Source organism: Epargyreus clarus, unplaced genomic scaffold, assembly GCF_041222505.1.
Source record: "Epargyreus clarus isolate Ecla_fem2 unplaced genomic scaffold, WU_Ecla_fem_2.2 ptg000023l, whole genome shotgun sequence".
In the NCBI taxonomy this organism is placed as follows: domain Eukaryota; kingdom Metazoa; phylum Arthropoda; class Insecta; order Lepidoptera; family Hesperiidae; genus Epargyreus; species Epargyreus clarus.
Genome location: NW_027332230.1, coordinates 14,039,739 through 14,059,049, shown reverse-complemented (window position 1 = coordinate 14,059,049; position 19,311 = coordinate 14,039,739). Strand labels below are relative to the sequence as shown.

The 19,311-nt window shown below is 35.5% G+C and overlaps 1 protein-coding gene across 1 annotated transcript in view; it reads left to right on the top strand.

Moving 5' to 3' along the window:
• The window catches only part of LOC140751672 (uncharacterized), a 37,333-nt gene that overhangs the window by 9,590 nt on the left and 8,432 nt on the right, over positions 1–19,311 (top strand). The window contains exons 4-8 of the mRNA XM_073085659.1: positions 347–516; positions 13,496–13,677; positions 15,889–16,019; positions 17,088–17,256; positions 18,635–18,828. Of these exons, the coding sequence (XP_072941760.1) occupies positions 347–516; positions 13,496–13,677; positions 15,889–16,019; positions 17,088–17,256; positions 18,635–18,828 (846 nt within the window). The remainder of the gene's footprint in view (positions 1–346; positions 517–13,495; positions 13,678–15,888; positions 16,020–17,087; positions 17,257–18,634; positions 18,829–19,311) is intronic.

Sequence of the window (19,311 nt, the reverse complement as noted above, 5' to 3'; positions counted from 1 at the left end):
TGGTTCACGATCCAGATATCGAAGACGTAAGAAATAATAGACTGCTAATAGATAATAATTCTTCTCTGGGATCTTAACTTGTAGTACCTATTATAATACCAGCTGCAATAGATATGCATACTCATACGAGGTTACACGTTTACACATCTGCTGATTGGCAAGAAAAAGCGTGACACACGAGGCCAAAAATATAAAATCTTTAACCATAGATTTTTATCACTTACATATCTATATAATAATAAGATTATTACCATTAATAAATTGAATATTATTTAATGAACTATTAATATAATTTAGCACTCTATTTTGTAAGTTCGTCTATGTATTATTGGAATGTTTATTGCAGAGGGTTGTATGGCGTCGTGGTCTTGCTGGTGATAGTGGCTACTGTGCTGGATTATTCGAACAGGGGTTCATCAGAGAATGGAGGTGATAAGGAGGAGTCTGGTGAGCCTGAAGAAGGTTCTGATGAAGCTAAAGATCAGGAGGAAAGCGGAGAAAGTGCTAAAAAATCTGGTAAGTTTTAAACTAAACTTTAGTTATGTTAACGAAGCTGGGTTATTAATGAATTAACTTTTAGCGCAGACAGTATTATCGTAAGCAAATAAATTATAGTCAAAAATATTATATTCTGATCTTAGACTAAATAAGTAAAATGCACGTCTTTGTCACGCAGTATTACAGTAATTATACAATAAATCTTTCACCAAAAAATCTCGAATCTAATTTTTAGGAAAGCGGATATTGCAATGAACGTAAAATATGCAGTTATGCACCGAGATGAATACATTAAAAAATCTATTAATAACGATGCAGATTACTGTAGGATTGCACCACTAATAGATTTCGCCATCCGGACGTTGCAATTTGACCATCACTAACCAAAACCTGTCCAATAAATTAATGACCGATATCAATTATTTATGATTAGTATTTGTGAATTTCATAAAGGAGGCGTGATAAGAAGATGACTAACAGTATCTTGTTCAACCGTCATAAGCTTGGACTGCAATATCTTCTCACGATGACTGGGCTTTTTCTGATATCATAGATAAAATAAATATACTATAAATGTTTTAGCGTTAACTACACAGCAGTCTGTTGTGGCATTTAAAATGATTTCTATAAAACCCTAGCTCGAGTGCGCAATGCGAAAAAACGGTTGATATTTATCTCGTACAATTGTAATTCTAGTTTTTCGTTAATATTTTTAAAAGCTCCTCCTTTTACTGGTTACAGTAGACCCGCGTTATACTGGCTACAAGCTACAAATTCTACCTTTAATTCGTTTTCAAGATAAAGGTTATAAAGTACAAAACATAAAGTCGTCGAAAACGAAATTTGCTTTTGTGTAAATAAGCATGCAAAGTAAGTTTACAATGTGAAATACTTAAATAGAAATAAATCTTGAATGAAAGAAAGTAAAATATATATAGTTTATCTTAAGTAGAATTGTGACCAAAAATATGCGCAAAAAAGGAGAACATAAAAACACATGAGAACATAGAAAAAATAAAAAGAAACATGGATATAATTAGCCAATAATTGGATATAATGGCCATAGACGCTATTTTTATCTGTGATGCATTGTTCTCGCGAAAATAGTCAATGATATTTTATTGATATACATAATATTATTAATCGTGAAGATGTTAGTCTCCATCTGCAACCTCTGCGCTGATATGAACGAAACTGTCATTATTGTATAGACACATTTTAGACAAATCTTTATTAAAGCCTCTAAAATGTACTGTTTAAGCGGGATATTACTAACTTAATACATATGCTAGAGTTACTCTTACATAGATGCATAGCCAGGATAGATAGGAGCAAACGATTACATTATAATAGCATTCAGTTACATATGAAATAACTGAGTGTTCAGATTCCGAACATAACCGTGTTCTGGGTACGTAGGAATTTTATTATGAGTATGTCGGAATTTATGTGGAGTGCGGCGGAAATTCTATGGCTGTTCTATGCTCCTAATATCACTCTTATGGCGCGCTTGGTCTTTCAAAATAGCCGAAGTTGAACCCTCTGGTACGGCTCCGGCGGCACCACCGACACACCTATTTTCTGCCTAATAACATCAGTGTTAACGCTGCTGTGTTCTGGTTTGAAGGATGTAGTAAGGAAAACATACTTTTCGGAGGCAATGTAGCTTAGTTTTCAGAAGTAGTGGCGCATCTGTGGCCGACTTAAGGTATGAATTGCACGACTCATGATGCGAAGCATCAGAGAGTGCTTTACGATCGAAAAATTTTTTTCGCTTCATTTTGGCGGCTATTTTTATTATTATAGCCTTGATAGTTCACGGAATCAAGATATTTTGCATACTATTGTCGAGATAATTTAATGGAGATTAATTCCATACTTTTTAAAAATTGATTTACTGCCATAGAATTGGAAAAAAACACCATAATAGGTCAAAAAATTTTCCTGTCCGTCATGTGTGAAACCTGAAAACACTGTAACTTGTGAAAAAATCCATCATTTGAGTTATTTTTTTTTTAAATTCTAATCGACGATTGTAGGTCACTGAATGCGAATGATTAATTAATTCAGTGTCGTTTAATTGCAATTAATAAAAAACGAAAACTACAAGACTGTATATCTATAGATATTATGTACATTTATTCCACCAGGGGCGCTTGTGCAGTACCTTCTTCCTACTAAAGCTGTTTTTTCGGCAATTAATTTTGAACGACTTAAGTTTTTTTTTTTTTTTATATATTTCATAATTAAATGAGCGTTATGAGTCGTGCACTTTTGGATTTTCCAAACTTTCTTATCTTATCTGGGGTTGATTACAGATGCCCATTGGTGGTAGTATCCACTTACCATCAGATGGACTGCATGCTCGTCTGCTATTCCTATATTATAAAAACAATCAAATCTGACCTGGGGTTTATTACAAATGTGCACAGGCGGCCGGAGCCACTTACCATCAAGTGGACTGGATGCTCGTCTGTTACTCCTATATAATAAAAAAGTTGTTTGTTTGGCAATAAAATACGTGACAGGAAAGCTCGGCACTGCCGTCACGTCACGTGTCAAGGGGCGAAAAATAATTATACCTTCCGTTGTCAGCACGATAACAGGTCCATTAAATGATATTACGAGGCGACGTTGCTCGCGATGTAATGTGATTTTTTGTAATGGGGTATCCTTCATATCTCGTATTCAGATGTTTCTTTTGCATATGTGATGACTTGTTATTCTTTGAGATGGGAGAGGTTTGGCAGGTTTTTAGGGTTCCGTATGTAAATGGTAAAAATGGAATGCTATTATTTACTAAGCCTCGGTGGTTAGCCCGTTTGTTTGTCTGTCCGTTTGTCATAGAGCTCTATCCCTTAAGTCGTTATAGTTAGAAATTTAATTTTACGGTTTAAATTATTATGCCCGCAATAAAAATAAATACTACAAAAGTACCTGGTAGGTATATAGAGTTATATAATATAGCGCAGATATGTGATGGATACTATTTATCAGACGGACTGCATTTTTTTTACTTCTACTACCTAAATATTAAGTATAATTCGAAATCTTAGACTGTGATAACCATTCTGTAATTCTGATCGAAATCCCATTCCTAAGATTATGACATTAGTCTAGAAAACAATTAACAAGTTTTTGACCACAACATATGGTACCGTTCGGAAACCAGTTTTGAGACAACGATACGTGTTTCCGTTGCCACACGTGCACCCACTCACACGGAACGACCGGTTATCGTGTGTCGCTAAGCATTCGACATAATTCTCAAAATATTTTAGGGGTTCTGTAACTTTATTTTGGTGTCGTGTGCGAGTTTGCCATTGGAAAAATTATAGGTATATGCGTGAAACTTGACTATTATCCAACATCCATTTCTATAATACTAAACAGCAACATAAATACAACGATATGTCTATCCAACATTTTTGCAACTTGTGAAATAGAAGGATGTCGATAGTTATAATTTTTTGACCACAATATGATATATGTTACCGTTCGGAAACCAGTACTGAGACAACGCTACGTGTTTCCGTTTCGCAGGAATTGCCACACGTGCACCCACTTGCACGGAACGACCGGTTATCGTGTGTCGCTAAGCATTCGACATAATTCTGAAAATATTTTAGGGGTTCTGTATATTCTCTATATTGTTCTGTGTTTATTTTGAGGTCGTGTGCGAGTTTGCCAGTGAGAAAAATATATGGCTGAATCTACTTACTTTTATGCAAAATTTACTATTATTATTTGTTAACATAAATATGTATGAATTACCGTGAATAACAAAATATAAATAATTATGAATACAAAAATATGATTATTTGACATTTTAACAGTTTGTAAAATAGAAGGATGTTGACAGTCACAATTTTTTGACCACAATATAATAAATGTTACCGTTCGGAAACCAGTACTGAGACAACGATACGTGTTTCCGTTGGTACACGTGCACCCACTCGCACGGAACGACCGGTTATCGTGTGTAAGCACCCGACTTGATTCTGAAAATGTTTCTAAGGGTTCTGTAATATAATTTTGGTGCCGTGTGCAAGTTTGCTAGACGAAAAATGCATATGGCTGAAACCAGTCTCATGCAAAATTCAGTATTATTATTAACATAAATATGCTTAAGAATTACAGTAAATAACAAAACATAAATACGAGTTATTATGAATACAAGAACGACATTATTTGACATTTTAACAGTTTGCAAAATAGAAGGATGTCGATAGTCACTTTTTTTCTACCACAACATATGGTACCATTCGGAAACCAGTTCAGAGCCAACGCTACGTGTTTCCGTTTCGTAGGAATTGACACACGTGCACCCACTCCCACGGAACGACCTGTTATCGTGTGTAAGCACCCAACGTGATACTGAAAATATTGCTAAGGGTTCTGTAATTTTATTTTGAAGTCGTGTGCGAGTTTGCTTTAGGAATGAAATATTTGGCTGAATTTTGTCTTTATGCAAAATTCACTATTATTGTTAACATAAATGTGCATACGAACAACAGTGAATAATAAAATATAACAGAATATACAAAGCTAATAATAATCTACACGAAATATACGAATATAAATATATCATTCAATACTATAAATAAAATCCCAATGTTTTATTAATAACCAGTAGCTTAAGACAATGTAGTTGTATTAATTTAAATTAGCTAATTTATGTAAATCTGCAAATAATGTATACATTAAAGTGATTTAAAATGGCTTTGATAAATTTCCAGTGTTGCCAGTAGCATAGATAAATAATATGACAAATAGCGTATTATCGATGACTTCACCGTGTGAATATGACAGTGTGCGTTAAACGTGTTAAAATTCCTCACTCATATTTTTCTTCAACGCGTTTTAAAAAGTACAATTTCATAAATAAAAATCTATTTCCGTACGATAAATAGTGCCGGACAGATAATTTCTTGCGCACGACTCGAAGCAAAAAAAATAGACTTAGTTTCTCAAACAGTATGTTGAGGTATACCAATTCTATACCTACTCTGCCTACTTACTATGCTTTCTTGCCTACTCTGTCATACATACGCATGAGTTATATACATATACAATCCAAATTATGCCGATTTAGTTTGATACCAACGATCCCAGATGAGTCGTTACATTGTACAATATATTTTTTATAATTAATTAAATAAATAATAAAAAAAAAAATAAAAACAATACCCGACGGCATCAAAATAATAAACTAAAGTAGGTACTGTAGTTTATGTCACTCCCACAATTTAGACGAAATTAATCTAACGACATGTCATATATTGAAATCCATCAAGCCATTGGGCTTGTTTGGGCGAAGAAATGAGACATAGACTTCTTTTTAATCAACATCCTAAAGGAGAACATCCAATATTTGTCCTCTAGTTTTAGTCTACGATAAAATTATTCACACTCTAGTCAGCGGCACTCGCGTCCTATCTATACAAAGCGATAGAGCGATCACTCCAATTAGCTGTGTCTGTGAGTGACATAATTTTTTGGCAGCGGCAAAGGATTTCTCACATCGCAACGGACCTCCGATCGGCAACCTTAACCCAATTCGCGCCCGGTCAACGATTGTGATTCCGATCGGACCACTTCGTGTAATTAACGTATCACTCTTACTTGTATGTTTATTTTTAGAGGTCGTTCTGTTAGTTAGATAGTAGAAAGGTGGAATCTTCCGTGGCTTGTCGGCAAGGCGCTATAGCTATGACTATTGTGGTTTAGTAGTGTTAAGCGTTGATGTCATCTGGTTTACATACACCATTACTGTACTATACACTATTACAAATTTATAACAATTTCATATTTGAACGCAAATGTAATTTTGGGACATTGACTTTGATAAACATAGTTGATAATACCTATCTATTATGTCCAAATTATAGATAAGTAAAGATTACTCACTCCTAACAAGAAAATGTAACCAGTTTTTAACCGACTTCCAAAAAGGAGGAGGTTACTCAATTCGACCGTATATATTTTTTTTTTTTATGTTTGTTCGGCGATTTTTTCACGATGCCGCGACCGATCGACATGATTCATACACCATTGTATGCGGCTAGTTTCACAGGGGGTCCCATTTCGAGGAAATTTGAAAATTCTCGCCAGTTTTCCCGGGAAATTGGAAAAACCCGATTTCTTTCTTTTCTTTCCCAATATAAACTTCAATAACTCGAGTATTTCTTAACCAATTTCAATTTTCTTTTTTTCATATGAAAGGGTGTTTTGTTGCGGTACTTTCCTACTATAACATTAGTATGCTCTGATGATTAGAATTTAAGTAATGGGGTGGAACTCATCATCACTACCCCTGCTTTTTACATATTTTATGACAACTTTCCTTCTGCCCACTCAATTCTCATGAAACTTTAAATGAACATTGAGTATCTAGATTAACATGATATGATGGAAAATTCGACCTTCAACTCTTCAACCCTGGTAATGCAGAAGTGCCTCCTCCCTCAACCATACAAGTAAGGCATTTGGAACTTATGGATATTTAACAAGGTTGATAGGTAGAGATATATGATGGAAAATTTGGCCTTCAACTCTTCAACTCTGATAATGCAGAGGTGCCTCCTGCCTAAACCATACAAGTTAGGCATTTGGAGCTTACGAATATATGATAAGGTCTTTGAGCAGAGACATATGATGGAAGATATGAACTTCAATTCTTCAATCCTTATGATGCAGAGGTGCCTCCAATGTAAAGTATATAGATTAGACATTTGTTGTAATGAAGTTGGTAGACAGAGATACATGATGAAAATTTTGACCTTCAACTCCTTAGATCTGATGATGCAGAGGTACCTCCAGCCTAAACCACATGAATAAGCCATTTAGTGCTTTCACACATATTTTACAGGTCCTAAGCAGGTACATGTAATGAAAAACATGACCTTCAACTCTTTCACTCTGATAATGCTGGTGTGCTTCCAAGTTAAACCACAGGAGTTAGCCATTTTGTGCTTTCATATATATATTAACGTCACTAAGCAGACACATATGATGAAAATTCAAGGTCTTAACCCTGATAACTTTGACCGTAAAGTCTTCAATCCTAGTGACGCAGGGACACTGCTGGCCTAAACAACAGTAACTTGACAATCACTTCTTACAAATATAAAATATGATTAATGAATACGCTGTAGTTTTCCTTAACTATTGAATTAAGGTAAATTGGACCGACTCACTCGCAGAGTTTTACCACCTAGTTTGATTTATTTACTTTTCTGTTCCAACCTAACCTAGCAAACAATATAGAATTGCATGTAGCCTCGCCTATAGTGTTTTGTATTGAATTGGTTAGGTTAGGTTGAAACATATAAGGCAATATAAAACTAAGCGAGCAGAGCGCGGAAGCGCTCTGCGAGCGGGTGGGTCCAATTCGTATGAATTCAGACCTTACCTTTATTCATGATCACCTTTATACAATTTTACATAATATTAATACAAACATTAACATATCATCACTAAAAAGGGTGAAAAAAAAAATTTAACAAAAAAATAAAACCGACTTCTATGTCACTACAAAGTAAAAAATAATTGAAATAAGTGTTGGTTTAATACATATTTCTGAAGTCGGCGCTCATATTAGACACGCTGTTTACGCCATTATCAAACGAAATATATTGAGCGCCAACTTCAGAAATATGTAATTAACCAACACTTATTTCAATTATTTTTTACTTTGTAGTGACATAGAAGTCGGTTTTATTTTTTTGTTAAATTTTTTTTGAGAATTGAAATAGTTGCGTAAAAAAGTTTAGCCACGTCTCCTTGCTAAAATGTCGCTAAAATATTTGAAATAATTATTTATTTATTACGTAAATTACGCAGTATTAGTTATTTATTCGTAAATGTTCTCTAAAAATGTTTTTATTTGTCAAGAATTCAAAAAAAGAACTTACTAATAAGCCGTTTGTGGCTTCATTCAATTTCAAGGTGGCGAAGTATCTTTACTAATCTATGGTCCAGATACAAAATTTTGGGATTTTTTTTTGAAAAATACATTTACCCAATGTTAAATGTTGTTTACCTTGAAAGATATATTTTATAGGAACATCAGTTTTATGTAGCGCTACTTACAGACAAATGTGAATGTTAAGCAGTACTTAGCTCGAAACTCCTGCTTTGTGTAAATTTGTTTTGTGAAATATCAGTTAAACTAATTACGAGTATATGATATACTGGCTCGTCCAGAGTTAGAAGATAATTTCGAGAGAATTAGCATTGCCGTAGCCACCTGGTTGGATGCAGTGTGTAACGCAAAACATTGGAAGGATCAAATATATATTCACCCATTCAAAATGATTCAGAAGGTGATCACCTCAGTGAGATAACGACTAGTTTGCTATTTTATCTTGACGGTTAAAATACCACTGGAATCCTTAATTGAACCATGTAATAAATTGTAATCCCTTCGTAACCAAATAAAATAATAATTGTCAAGGCCTCATATATTTAGGGCAGATGCAAAACAAAACTGTGATAATTTAAGGAAAAAGATTAAACAGAGGTCAGTTTATAATAGCCAATCAACTATCTCAAGTCACGTCAGCTAATTGTCTGAAATCAATGGACAGTCACATTGTAAAACGCTACGTGACCCGCGCCATTGATTTACGACCACAATGTAATTATCGAGCGATAAATGTCATTACACACTTATTTATCGTATACCGAAAATGCAGCCCGATTTATCACTAAAATTCGACAATGTTTCCGAATTAACTGCGCCGCTTGTCGCATTGTGATTGCTGCAAGAGCTATCAATTATTTGTTTATTAATAACTGCTCTCTGTTACTGATTATGTGTTCGTAATTAATAATCCCGAAAACCTATATGTATAAAATAAGTGCGCTAGGTTTTGTGGTGTTGATATGAGCAACGGTTTAAAAGTTGCGGGTGTTTAAGATGTTAACGAAATAGGGAGTGAGAGCTATCCTATGAATAAAAATAGGTTGGGGAAAGGAGGCCTCTGCGGTCCTTCTTAAACGTGCCGCCCGAACTAAAGTTTATTTTTACCACCTAGAGTAAATAATTAATGAAGCAGTGATAGCCTAGTGATTAAGGAACTCGGCCTCTCGATCGAGGGGTCTGAGGATCAAATCCCAGACAAGCACTTGTGATTTTTCACAGTTATGTGCGTATTAGCAATTAATTTTATCACTTGCTTAAAAAACGGGAAACATCGTGAAGAAACCTGCATACCTGAGATTTATAAAAAAAAAAAGAAATCTGAAAGGTATGTGAAGTCTACCAATTCGCACTTGGCCAGCGCGGTCGACTATGGCCTAATCCTTCTCATTCTGAGAGGCGACAATGTAGGAGTGGGCGAGTGGGACAATAATGGGTTGTTGATGATGATAATGATGATAGTTTGCTGGTTTCTGAACCTTATCGTGAGTCGGTGGTTTTCTATAAGTATTGAGTAGATTGAAACTGATCTATTAAGGTAAGGAAAATTAGACGTGATCAGGAATTAGATGGATAATCGAAAGTTGCAAATTATCATGCGTACTTTCGTGCCGTAGATAGAACATAAAGTCGCCAGTTCTGTTTGCTACCAATGGCAGATATTAAATCTTTTTAGAGGTTATATGGGCGGTTTAAAACATTTGGCTACGGTTTGCCACTCTCCTGTACCTCCCTTTACTCATTTCCGATGGAACAGCATGGTGGTGTACCTCCATACCCATATAGTAAGAAGGAGATCCGTGCCTAGCACTTGAATCTAAAAACAGTTTTGGCAAAGGAAAAAATAAAATAAAATGTCTCATTCACCACAAGTAAATAAACAGTAGACACGTAATAGGTATATTACAAAATTTTATCTCACCTTTGCCCCCTGAGAATTTCCGAGAAATTTCTGGTGATACAATTTACATACCTAAATAGAAATACCGAGAAAAGTAACAAAGAAAACTTGACAGACGGGAGATCTGCGATGGAAAACAATTTCTTGTTTAAGTTAAAGACGCAAGATGAAGTCTAGGCGGCCTCATTCGGCAATGCCCACGCAATTTGCTGAAACAACTCTCTGTAGCTTCTTCTAAAGTGTACCGCATACTGTCCGTGTAATTATCTGGTGGTTATAAAATTTGGTCTAATATTTATTTATTTATTCTTTATTGCTTGCTTCTTATTGACCACCAAAACAATGTGGTGCAAAAGGCGGACTTAATGCTAAATAGCATTTTCTCCCAGTCAACCTTAGGGATGTGCAGAAAAATTGATAAAAATAAATAAATTGAGAAATATTGGGTCTGATATAGGTAAATAAGGCGTACTTGTCCATAATAACTTCAAGTACTACATTTACTTACCGTACGTTATCTAAGCGAGTATTTTGATTTCATTACTCTCAACGTGAAGTTGCTCCATAAAGGCAGATCATCGATTAAGTCTATTGAAGTGATAGGTGTGACTTTATCTGCAAAGTCCCTATTAAACGTGGTGACTATGCCAAAACTTCTCTTTTAAGGAAAGCTTATGTTCTTAGACCTTATTTACCTATATCAGACAATATTATACCAAATTCTATATTACCTTCAATTCAAACAATTCAATTCATGCTTGATTGATACTACTTAAATGACACAATATTAAAAGTGTAAACAAACAAAAAGAAAATGGTCGAAGGCGGCCACCGAGCTGTACCCTTACCAGGAGTTTTTACGTTTCGACAAATATGATTGTTTTGGTATTTGTTTACGTATTGGCCCATACGATTTCCTAGTGCTGACACAATCCGCTAGGGGCGCTGATTGGAATGTGTATGGGCAAATACGTAAACAAATAACAAAACAGTAATATTTGTCGAATCGTAAAAACTCCTGTTAAGGGTACTGACCGCACCCTATACGCACATGCGTAAACCGCCTAACGAAAAATAAAACGCCAAAAAAATTCTAGCGTAAAATTCATCGTGACGTAAAATAACTGTCGTCGAGACCAATTTACATAATAAATTATTTCGTTCATCGAGTCAGAAAGAACACCGTGGATCAACTTTCAAACTGGAATTACGGTTTTTGGGTTTCAAATTTATTTATAGAGTCATCCCTTTCCAGTGGCCGCCTAAACGGAATAAATGTTGTCTTTGAACTTTTACTTTCTAAGCGAAAGGTTAACTGACCTTAATCATGATAATTTCGAAAATAAACATTGTCTAAATTAATTTCTTGAGGAGAATTAGTACAATGAGAAATACTGACGATTTATTTTCTTATTGTATCAATGTTACTTAACATTGTTTATAAGCTAACCTAGTCTATTAAGTATAAAATATAATTATAAATCTTATGTATAAAATTCTCGTGTCACAATATTAGTTACCGTACTCCTCCGAAACGGTTATACCGATTTTCACCAAATTATATATGCATATTCAGTAGGTCTGAGAACCGGCTACTATCTATCTTTCATGCCCCTAAGTGATAAGGGTTGTTCACCCTTAACATTTTTTTTATTTATACGGCAACAAAACGATTTCCGGGTCAGCTAGTAAAAGTATAAATAAAATAAATTATGTGTAAGGTTAGTAGGTACTTTTAAAGTAGCAGATAATTTCTGTGCGCATTATGTATTTGCACAATATTTTGCATAATTGTTTCAAATTTTATGGCCGATCGATTTCATCGATTTTTTATTTAAAAAAACGTCTTTCACGCAATAACATAATAGATACTTTAGCTCTTACAGTTTTTACGTCTCACTGATGGATATGGTCTTTTACCACAAGTGGGGGAGGCAAAGAGCATAAAATACCATTCTGCTACAAGGACGATTGATGGTGGAAGATAGGTTAGTGGCACTATTGGCCAACCCGGGTTGAATACTTTCAAATCTCCAGTCTCCAATAATAAAGTCTTACTATAGCTTTTCGGCGATTACTTCTAGGTTCGACGGCTTACCGTTCTACTCACTGGTGGTCACCCATCCATTTTCCGACTGTGCCCGATGTTGCTTAACTTCAAAATGCTACACACTACACAAGCCGCGGCTACTAGCTTCATATGTAAACTACAAAATATAAACCATGAATTAATATTAAGAGTTTCAAAGCATATTCATGAAGTAGAACTTAGTCTCATAACATTATGCTTGTAGATACATAAGTTCTGCAGTTTGTTTGCTCGTGCCTTGCTTACATCCCCGTTGGATTAATATATCCGGGATAACACTTAAACTGGGTCATTATTCACGTGAACTGGTTTATTATGCAGCGAACTTCCGCCCGCGGCGCTGCCAGCGTTCACTTCCACTCGAGCACGGTTTTTGATTTTGAACTAAGTAACCCTAAATAATTTAGTAGTATTTTCTTTCACAGTCTCATAGATGCTTTTACTACGGATATGTAAGAAGCTTAGAGAAATAAATTCTCATGCATTAAAAGAAGATCCTTGAATACTTATACTTGAACCTAACGATAAAGCAGACGTGCTACCTGATGTAGAAGGTAGTCAACGTCGCCTATGGACATTTGCAACACCAGGGGAATCGCCAATGCATTTCCGGCTTTGAAGAAGAGTATTTTTTATACTTTTTTGTATTGACTGAAGCCCAGTGTCAGATTAATCCATAGGCAAATTTAATTAAATAAATTAAAATATATTAAATAAATTATTTTGAAACCAGTTTTATTTCAATTTATTAAAAGTTAAGATGTCTAATAATAGATATAGCCTTTACCTCTAAAGAAGTATTGCAGTAGATGTATGGCTTTCTAGTAAGTTAGTTAGACAAGTCACTTAGTTACCATATAGCCATGGGAAGAAGGAAGGTTTTTAAACAGTAATATGGGCGTAGAAGACGAGTATGCAGACAACTTGGTGGTAAGTGGCTACTGCCGCCCATGGACATCTGTAATCAATCCCAGATAAGATTATAATCTGAGGTAAGCCACTGACCAATTGAAGTAATTTGTGATACCATTTTAGAACCCAGTTTTTATTCCCATACTAATTTAAAAATTATTTCTTCCAGATGGAATCCTTAGCTCCTTCTCGCTTTACCGGACCATCGGTAAGCTGATAGGGCCGGCTAAGAGCGACGAGATATCTTGCATCCATGGAGTTAGGGCCATAAGCACCATAGCCCTGTTACTAGCCCACAAGTTCCTACCAACAGCGTTCATACCGTACACCAATAGACTGGATATCACAGAGGTTAGTATCGAAATAACAACATTATTTTAAGACCAACCATTAAGAGATTGGCAGAACGCCTGATGACAATACAATTAACTGGTAATGTCAATGTGAATAAGTCTGTGAGCTATTTTTCAAAATAAATTTGGTCTAACAACATGGCTTCATAGATTAGTAAAGATTACTCACTCCTAACAAGAAAATGTACCCAGTTTTGAGAATTGAAATAGTTGCGTAAAAAAGTTTTGCCTCGTCTCCGTGCTAAAATGTCCCTAAAATATTTGAAATAATTATTTCTTTATTATGTAAATTGGGTACTTGACACTAATAACAATAAAATATGAAATATGTTGGATATGATAGCTTATAAGTAAACATAAATTATGCAGTATTTTGTTTATTTTTTAATACGTTCTAAGTATTTTAATTTTTAAAAAGAAATTTTCGATTTTTTATCTGTGGATTTTAAATCCCAAAACGGCGACAGTGCTGCCTCAAATGTCATGTGACGTCACTACATCGAAACCAAACAAGACTGAAGTATGTGTAGCGTCGAAGTTTATTTCTATATTTTCAATGTGTTGACGTCACGCTACAAAATGACACTTGACCGCCTGTTTTGGCGTAACGTTCCGTTTACCGTAATAAAAATATGTTTTTTATTAATAAATAGCCCTTTTTTCGAAAAATGATCAATGAAAGGCATATATAATACGTATATGAATTCATTAAAACAGTTTCCCAAAAAGTGTCAAGTAGCCAATTACGGAGTATTAGTTGTTTATTCGTAAATTTTCTCTAGAAATGTTTTTATTTGTCAAGAATTCAAAAAAAGAACTTACTAATAAGCCGTTCGTGGCTTCATTCAATTTCAAGGCGGCGAAGTATCTTTACTAATCTATGCATGGCTTTAGTACATAAATACTGTAAACGTACCTATGTACTTAGCAGAAGGTGCATATTAAATTAATTGAAGTTAATTACTTCAGTTCGTGACTAATCTTGTAACAGTCATAAATTTAAACGTAATACTCTAACTAATTTTGTTATGTGTTTCTTGGAAACGATTCTATTTGGATTGTTTTGTGCCAACTAACGCCATCTAGTAGAATATCGAGGTACTAATAAGATGTTACCAGTATGTAAATCTCTTCGAATACATATTGAAAATTGATGACGATCCAATAATCATTTAATGTTTCTTTTTTATAATATAGGAGTAGTAGACGAGCATGCAGTCCATCTAATGGTAAGTGGCTACTGCTGCCCATAGACATCTGTAATCAACCCCAGATAGGATAAGATTCCTACCCGAGGTCGGCTACAGATGCGCCGCTACCTCTGAGGACCAAGCTGGAACGCCTCGGGCAAGTATGTGTTCCTTACCACACCCCAGAACCAGAACACGTATACTCGTTAACGTTTGTTTTTGCATTTCGTATGTAATTTCACAGATTGCTTTCGACCCAAAATACAAAAAGCGAAACTACATTAATTAGATCCGCTTTCGCGTAAATGAGTTGGAGTTGTACAACTACTCAACCTATCTCAACCTAGAATGTATAAAAGGAGCCGTGTCCCGGGCGATTCGGCAAATAGCATAATTTGTGATTGATAGCCGTCAAGGCGGAGTAAAACGAATTGTCTAGAGTTTATTGCCACTGGCACCAGGCCAGCTAGATCTGCAACGTTGAAATGCTTATGTAAACAAAACATTGGAGTAATGTAATATTGTCTAATTGCTATGGCATCTCGTAGCCTGAGACCCGACGGGGTGAATTCTAAGTTGATCTACTTTTTAATGGATTTTATTTTTATCATTAGGAGGAAATATGATGCCTTGTTGCTTGTTCCCGAGTACTCTATATTAATCAAGAATAAATCAATTTTAATACTTCAATAAAAATAATGAGTAGTTTAATCCGTTTTCTATTAACTTTTTGGTTACATATAACTAGACGCTGTTAGTTATGTAGGTAGTTGTTATCAAATGTGACCCCGTGTTTCTCTATAAATGAATATTAAGAGTTATATTTTAATTAGAACATAAATAGACGTAATATACATATGGGTCAGGATTCAAGACGTATAAAGTAAACGCCTACACATATAAAATAGCAATTTAGCGTTCATGTGCCATTACGAACCGTCTAAAATATATTATTTGTGCAAACATGGGGGTGCTGCTGAGACAGTCATGAAGAGTTTCACCTTTATCTATCTTTGCAGACAGTGAGCAATCCTGTCTGGTCGTGGTCTCGTGCTGGCTGGATATTTACCGACAGCTTCTTACTCCTCAGCGGGGCGTTGAAGTCGCATCGAGTTTCCCTGATCGATATCATCGTGTCTCGATATATTCGGTATGTTCGAATAAATAACTTAGAATTAAGTATACACTAATCCTAAAGTACTGAGTCAGGCCAACAAAATTAGAATTGGAATACAAGACATAATCATCTATAATTAAGATTCTCAGCGTCCATGCATAAGAAAGAAAGAAATTATGACGATATGAAAAGTGTATAGAGTATTCAATTTAGCGCCATTCAAAAATATGTTCAGAGAAACAAGTATAATAAATGTTTCTAACGTTAAGACTTCAATTATGTCAGCAGCTAACAGGAGCTGGGAGAAACAATGTCAAAACAAAATAAAATTAACTACCAATTTTTAATAGTATTTTTCGACACAACCGAAGCTGAACACCGTTGGACATTTGCATATTGTCAGTCTGAACTTGCATTTTTAAAATTCCTTTTATCCAAAAACATTTTTCCACCAGTTTGTCGTCGAAATACGTGTTGCTATTTTTTTCCAATAGGCGCTTAAATTTATTTTCTCGGATTTATGTTACATATTTTTAAATAAAAAATTGAATAGTCAATTTATATTGTTATGAATGTTATTATTTGTAAAGTAAATGGTGATAATACTTCTGTGGGTTGTTCTTAGTGTCCGACCGTAGCTTCGACTCCGCCTAGAAATCGGTCTATGATCGAATAGTAGCAAATTTTTAAATTGAAGTGCAGTTTCCGTTAAACAATTCATGGTCTTTATATAATTTTATTACTAATGTAACGTTTACTGATTACGTTATTATTGAAAATAAACCCGTGTTCGAAATATGATTATGGTTGGTCATAGTTGTTATGAAGAGTCCAATTCAATTTTATACTGGACATTCCCAAATTTGCTAATCGTCAAAAATAGGAGCAAATTGACATTAATTTATTTAAAAAAATGGTTCATTAATTTATTTTAAATAAAATGCAATGTGTATTGTCTGAATCCTAATTTTTCAGAAATTTGTAATCAACCCCAGATAAGATTATTTTCCTACTTGAGGTCGGCCACAGATGGAAATAGAGCTGGAATGCCTCGGAAAAGTATGTCTCAATTAAATTATACGTAAACCCTTTATACTGCAGGTTAGCCCCAGCCCTACTCGCCGTGACCCTGTTCTACGCTTACATATGGGACAATATATCCGAGGGTCCCATGTGGGGGACGCTGGTGACGAGGAACGCCGAGATCTGCCAGGAGAGCTGGTGGTGGAACATGCTCTTCGTACAGAACCACTTCAAGATGGAGGAAATGGTAAATAGTAGCTTCATTATTAACCTATTAGAGTCCCATTGCTGGGCACGGGTATCCTCTCAGAATGAAAAGGATTAGGCCATAGTCCACTAGGCATTAGGCCATAGTCCAAGTGCGTATTGGTGCGTATTGGTAGAGTTCCCATACCTATGAAACTTTTTTTTAAGATTTCTCAGGTATGCAGGTTTCTTCATGCAGGTATGCGGGTACGATGTTTTCCTTCACCGTACGCTTCACCAAATAGTACCTATATTAATTTAAGTAAAATTATTTGACTAGCATGTTTAAGACTATTTTAGAGTACGTTTAGAGTAGTGTGGCATGAATATTGAACTCTCGTGATAGTGATTTGGATTCGAATCCGAGACATGCACATTCTTCAAAGCATTTTTCATGTTTAATTTTTTTTCTAAGTATCGCTAAAGTATTTCTAATCATCGTCTTATCGTTGAATAAAGATATATTAGAACACGGGACTTTCTTACATAGTCCTCTAAGTTTTTTTTTTTTTTTTTTATAATATAGACGTAGCAGACGAGCATGCAGTCCACCTGATGGTAAGTGGCTACTGCCGCCCATGGACATCTGTAATCAACCCCAGATAGGATTAGATATTCCTACCTGAGGTCGGCCACAGATGCGCCGCTACCCCTGAGGACTAAGCTGGAACGCCTCGGAAAAGTATGTCTCCCTTACCACACTCTTCAAACCGGAACACAGCAGCGCCTAACACTGCTGTTATTAGGTAGAAATAGGTGCGGCGGTGGTGCCGCCGGAGTCGAACCACAAAGGGTTCTACCACCTCCAAGAAGCGTACTACGTATATGGTCTATTTTACGTTAATATCCTGTTCTATTTATTGATTCTATAAGGCCATGGCCGTCAGACCACGATTCCTAATAAGTTAAAGGGGGTCCTCTTCTACCATTATAATATAGACGGTGACTGCTCCTGGGAACTAAATTGGAACACCTAGCATTAGTATGTCTGTCTAATCCTTCCATCGAATACAGAACTTGATACCACTGTTATATAGGGTGATTTTTTAAATGGGCCTTCAAGGCCAAGTCCCAAACTAGGATTAATGATTACCGAAAAATGCTGAAAGGAGTTACGAGGCCGATTTTGATAAAAACTAAAATTGCATCATTGATTGGTTAAAATCTATTTCCCTAGCCAGGAATCGAACAGGTTCATTTTGGAAAAAAAACATACTCTTTATTATTTCACCATTGGATGTTGTCGCTTATAAGGGTAGTAGTAATAGAAAGCATAGAATATGATAAATGACAAACTAAAGGACGTGAAATTTTAAGTATAGTTCTATCAGTATAATTGAATTGTAGCAAGAAGTTTAATATAATCCTTCTAATTTCAGTGCGCACCACAAACCCACCAGCTCGCTTTGGACATGCAGCTATCCATCTTCGGGTGGTTAGTCCTGCTGCTGACTAGTTCCGAGTCAATACTATCTCGAACTCTAGTTCCAAGTGTACATCTAGTGTCGGCGTATCTGAGATACTCTACTGTCCGCGACCACCGATTGTCGATGATAGCGTACCATGGAATGACGTAAGTATTTCTAATTGTTTAGTATTAAGTATAAAAATCTAATTATTTAGTATTAAGTATAAAAAGCCCAGTGGTAAAAACTCGGCCTCTCAATCGGGAGGTCCGAGGTTCCCGCTTTCTATTCTTCAAGAGATGGCGCTACACATATTCTGAATCACGCTATCGCAATTTTTTCATCAACTAGCTATATGTAGCTCTGCGCGAGATATCCCATTGCCAAATGTGCCTGTAATATCAGAAATTAATTATCTTTTGCTATTATAGCAGGTAAAGAAAGTTTTTATTAAACCCACACGGCTGAGAGATCTTCATAATAGGTCTGAAACGTGTGTAAAGTCTACCAGTTACAAGAACTTTTTTTTTTATAATATAAGAGTAGCAGACGAGCATGCAGTCCACCTGATGGTAAGTGGCTACTGCCGCCCATGGACATCTGTAATCAACCCCAGATAGGATTAGATATTCCTACCTGAGGTCGGCCAC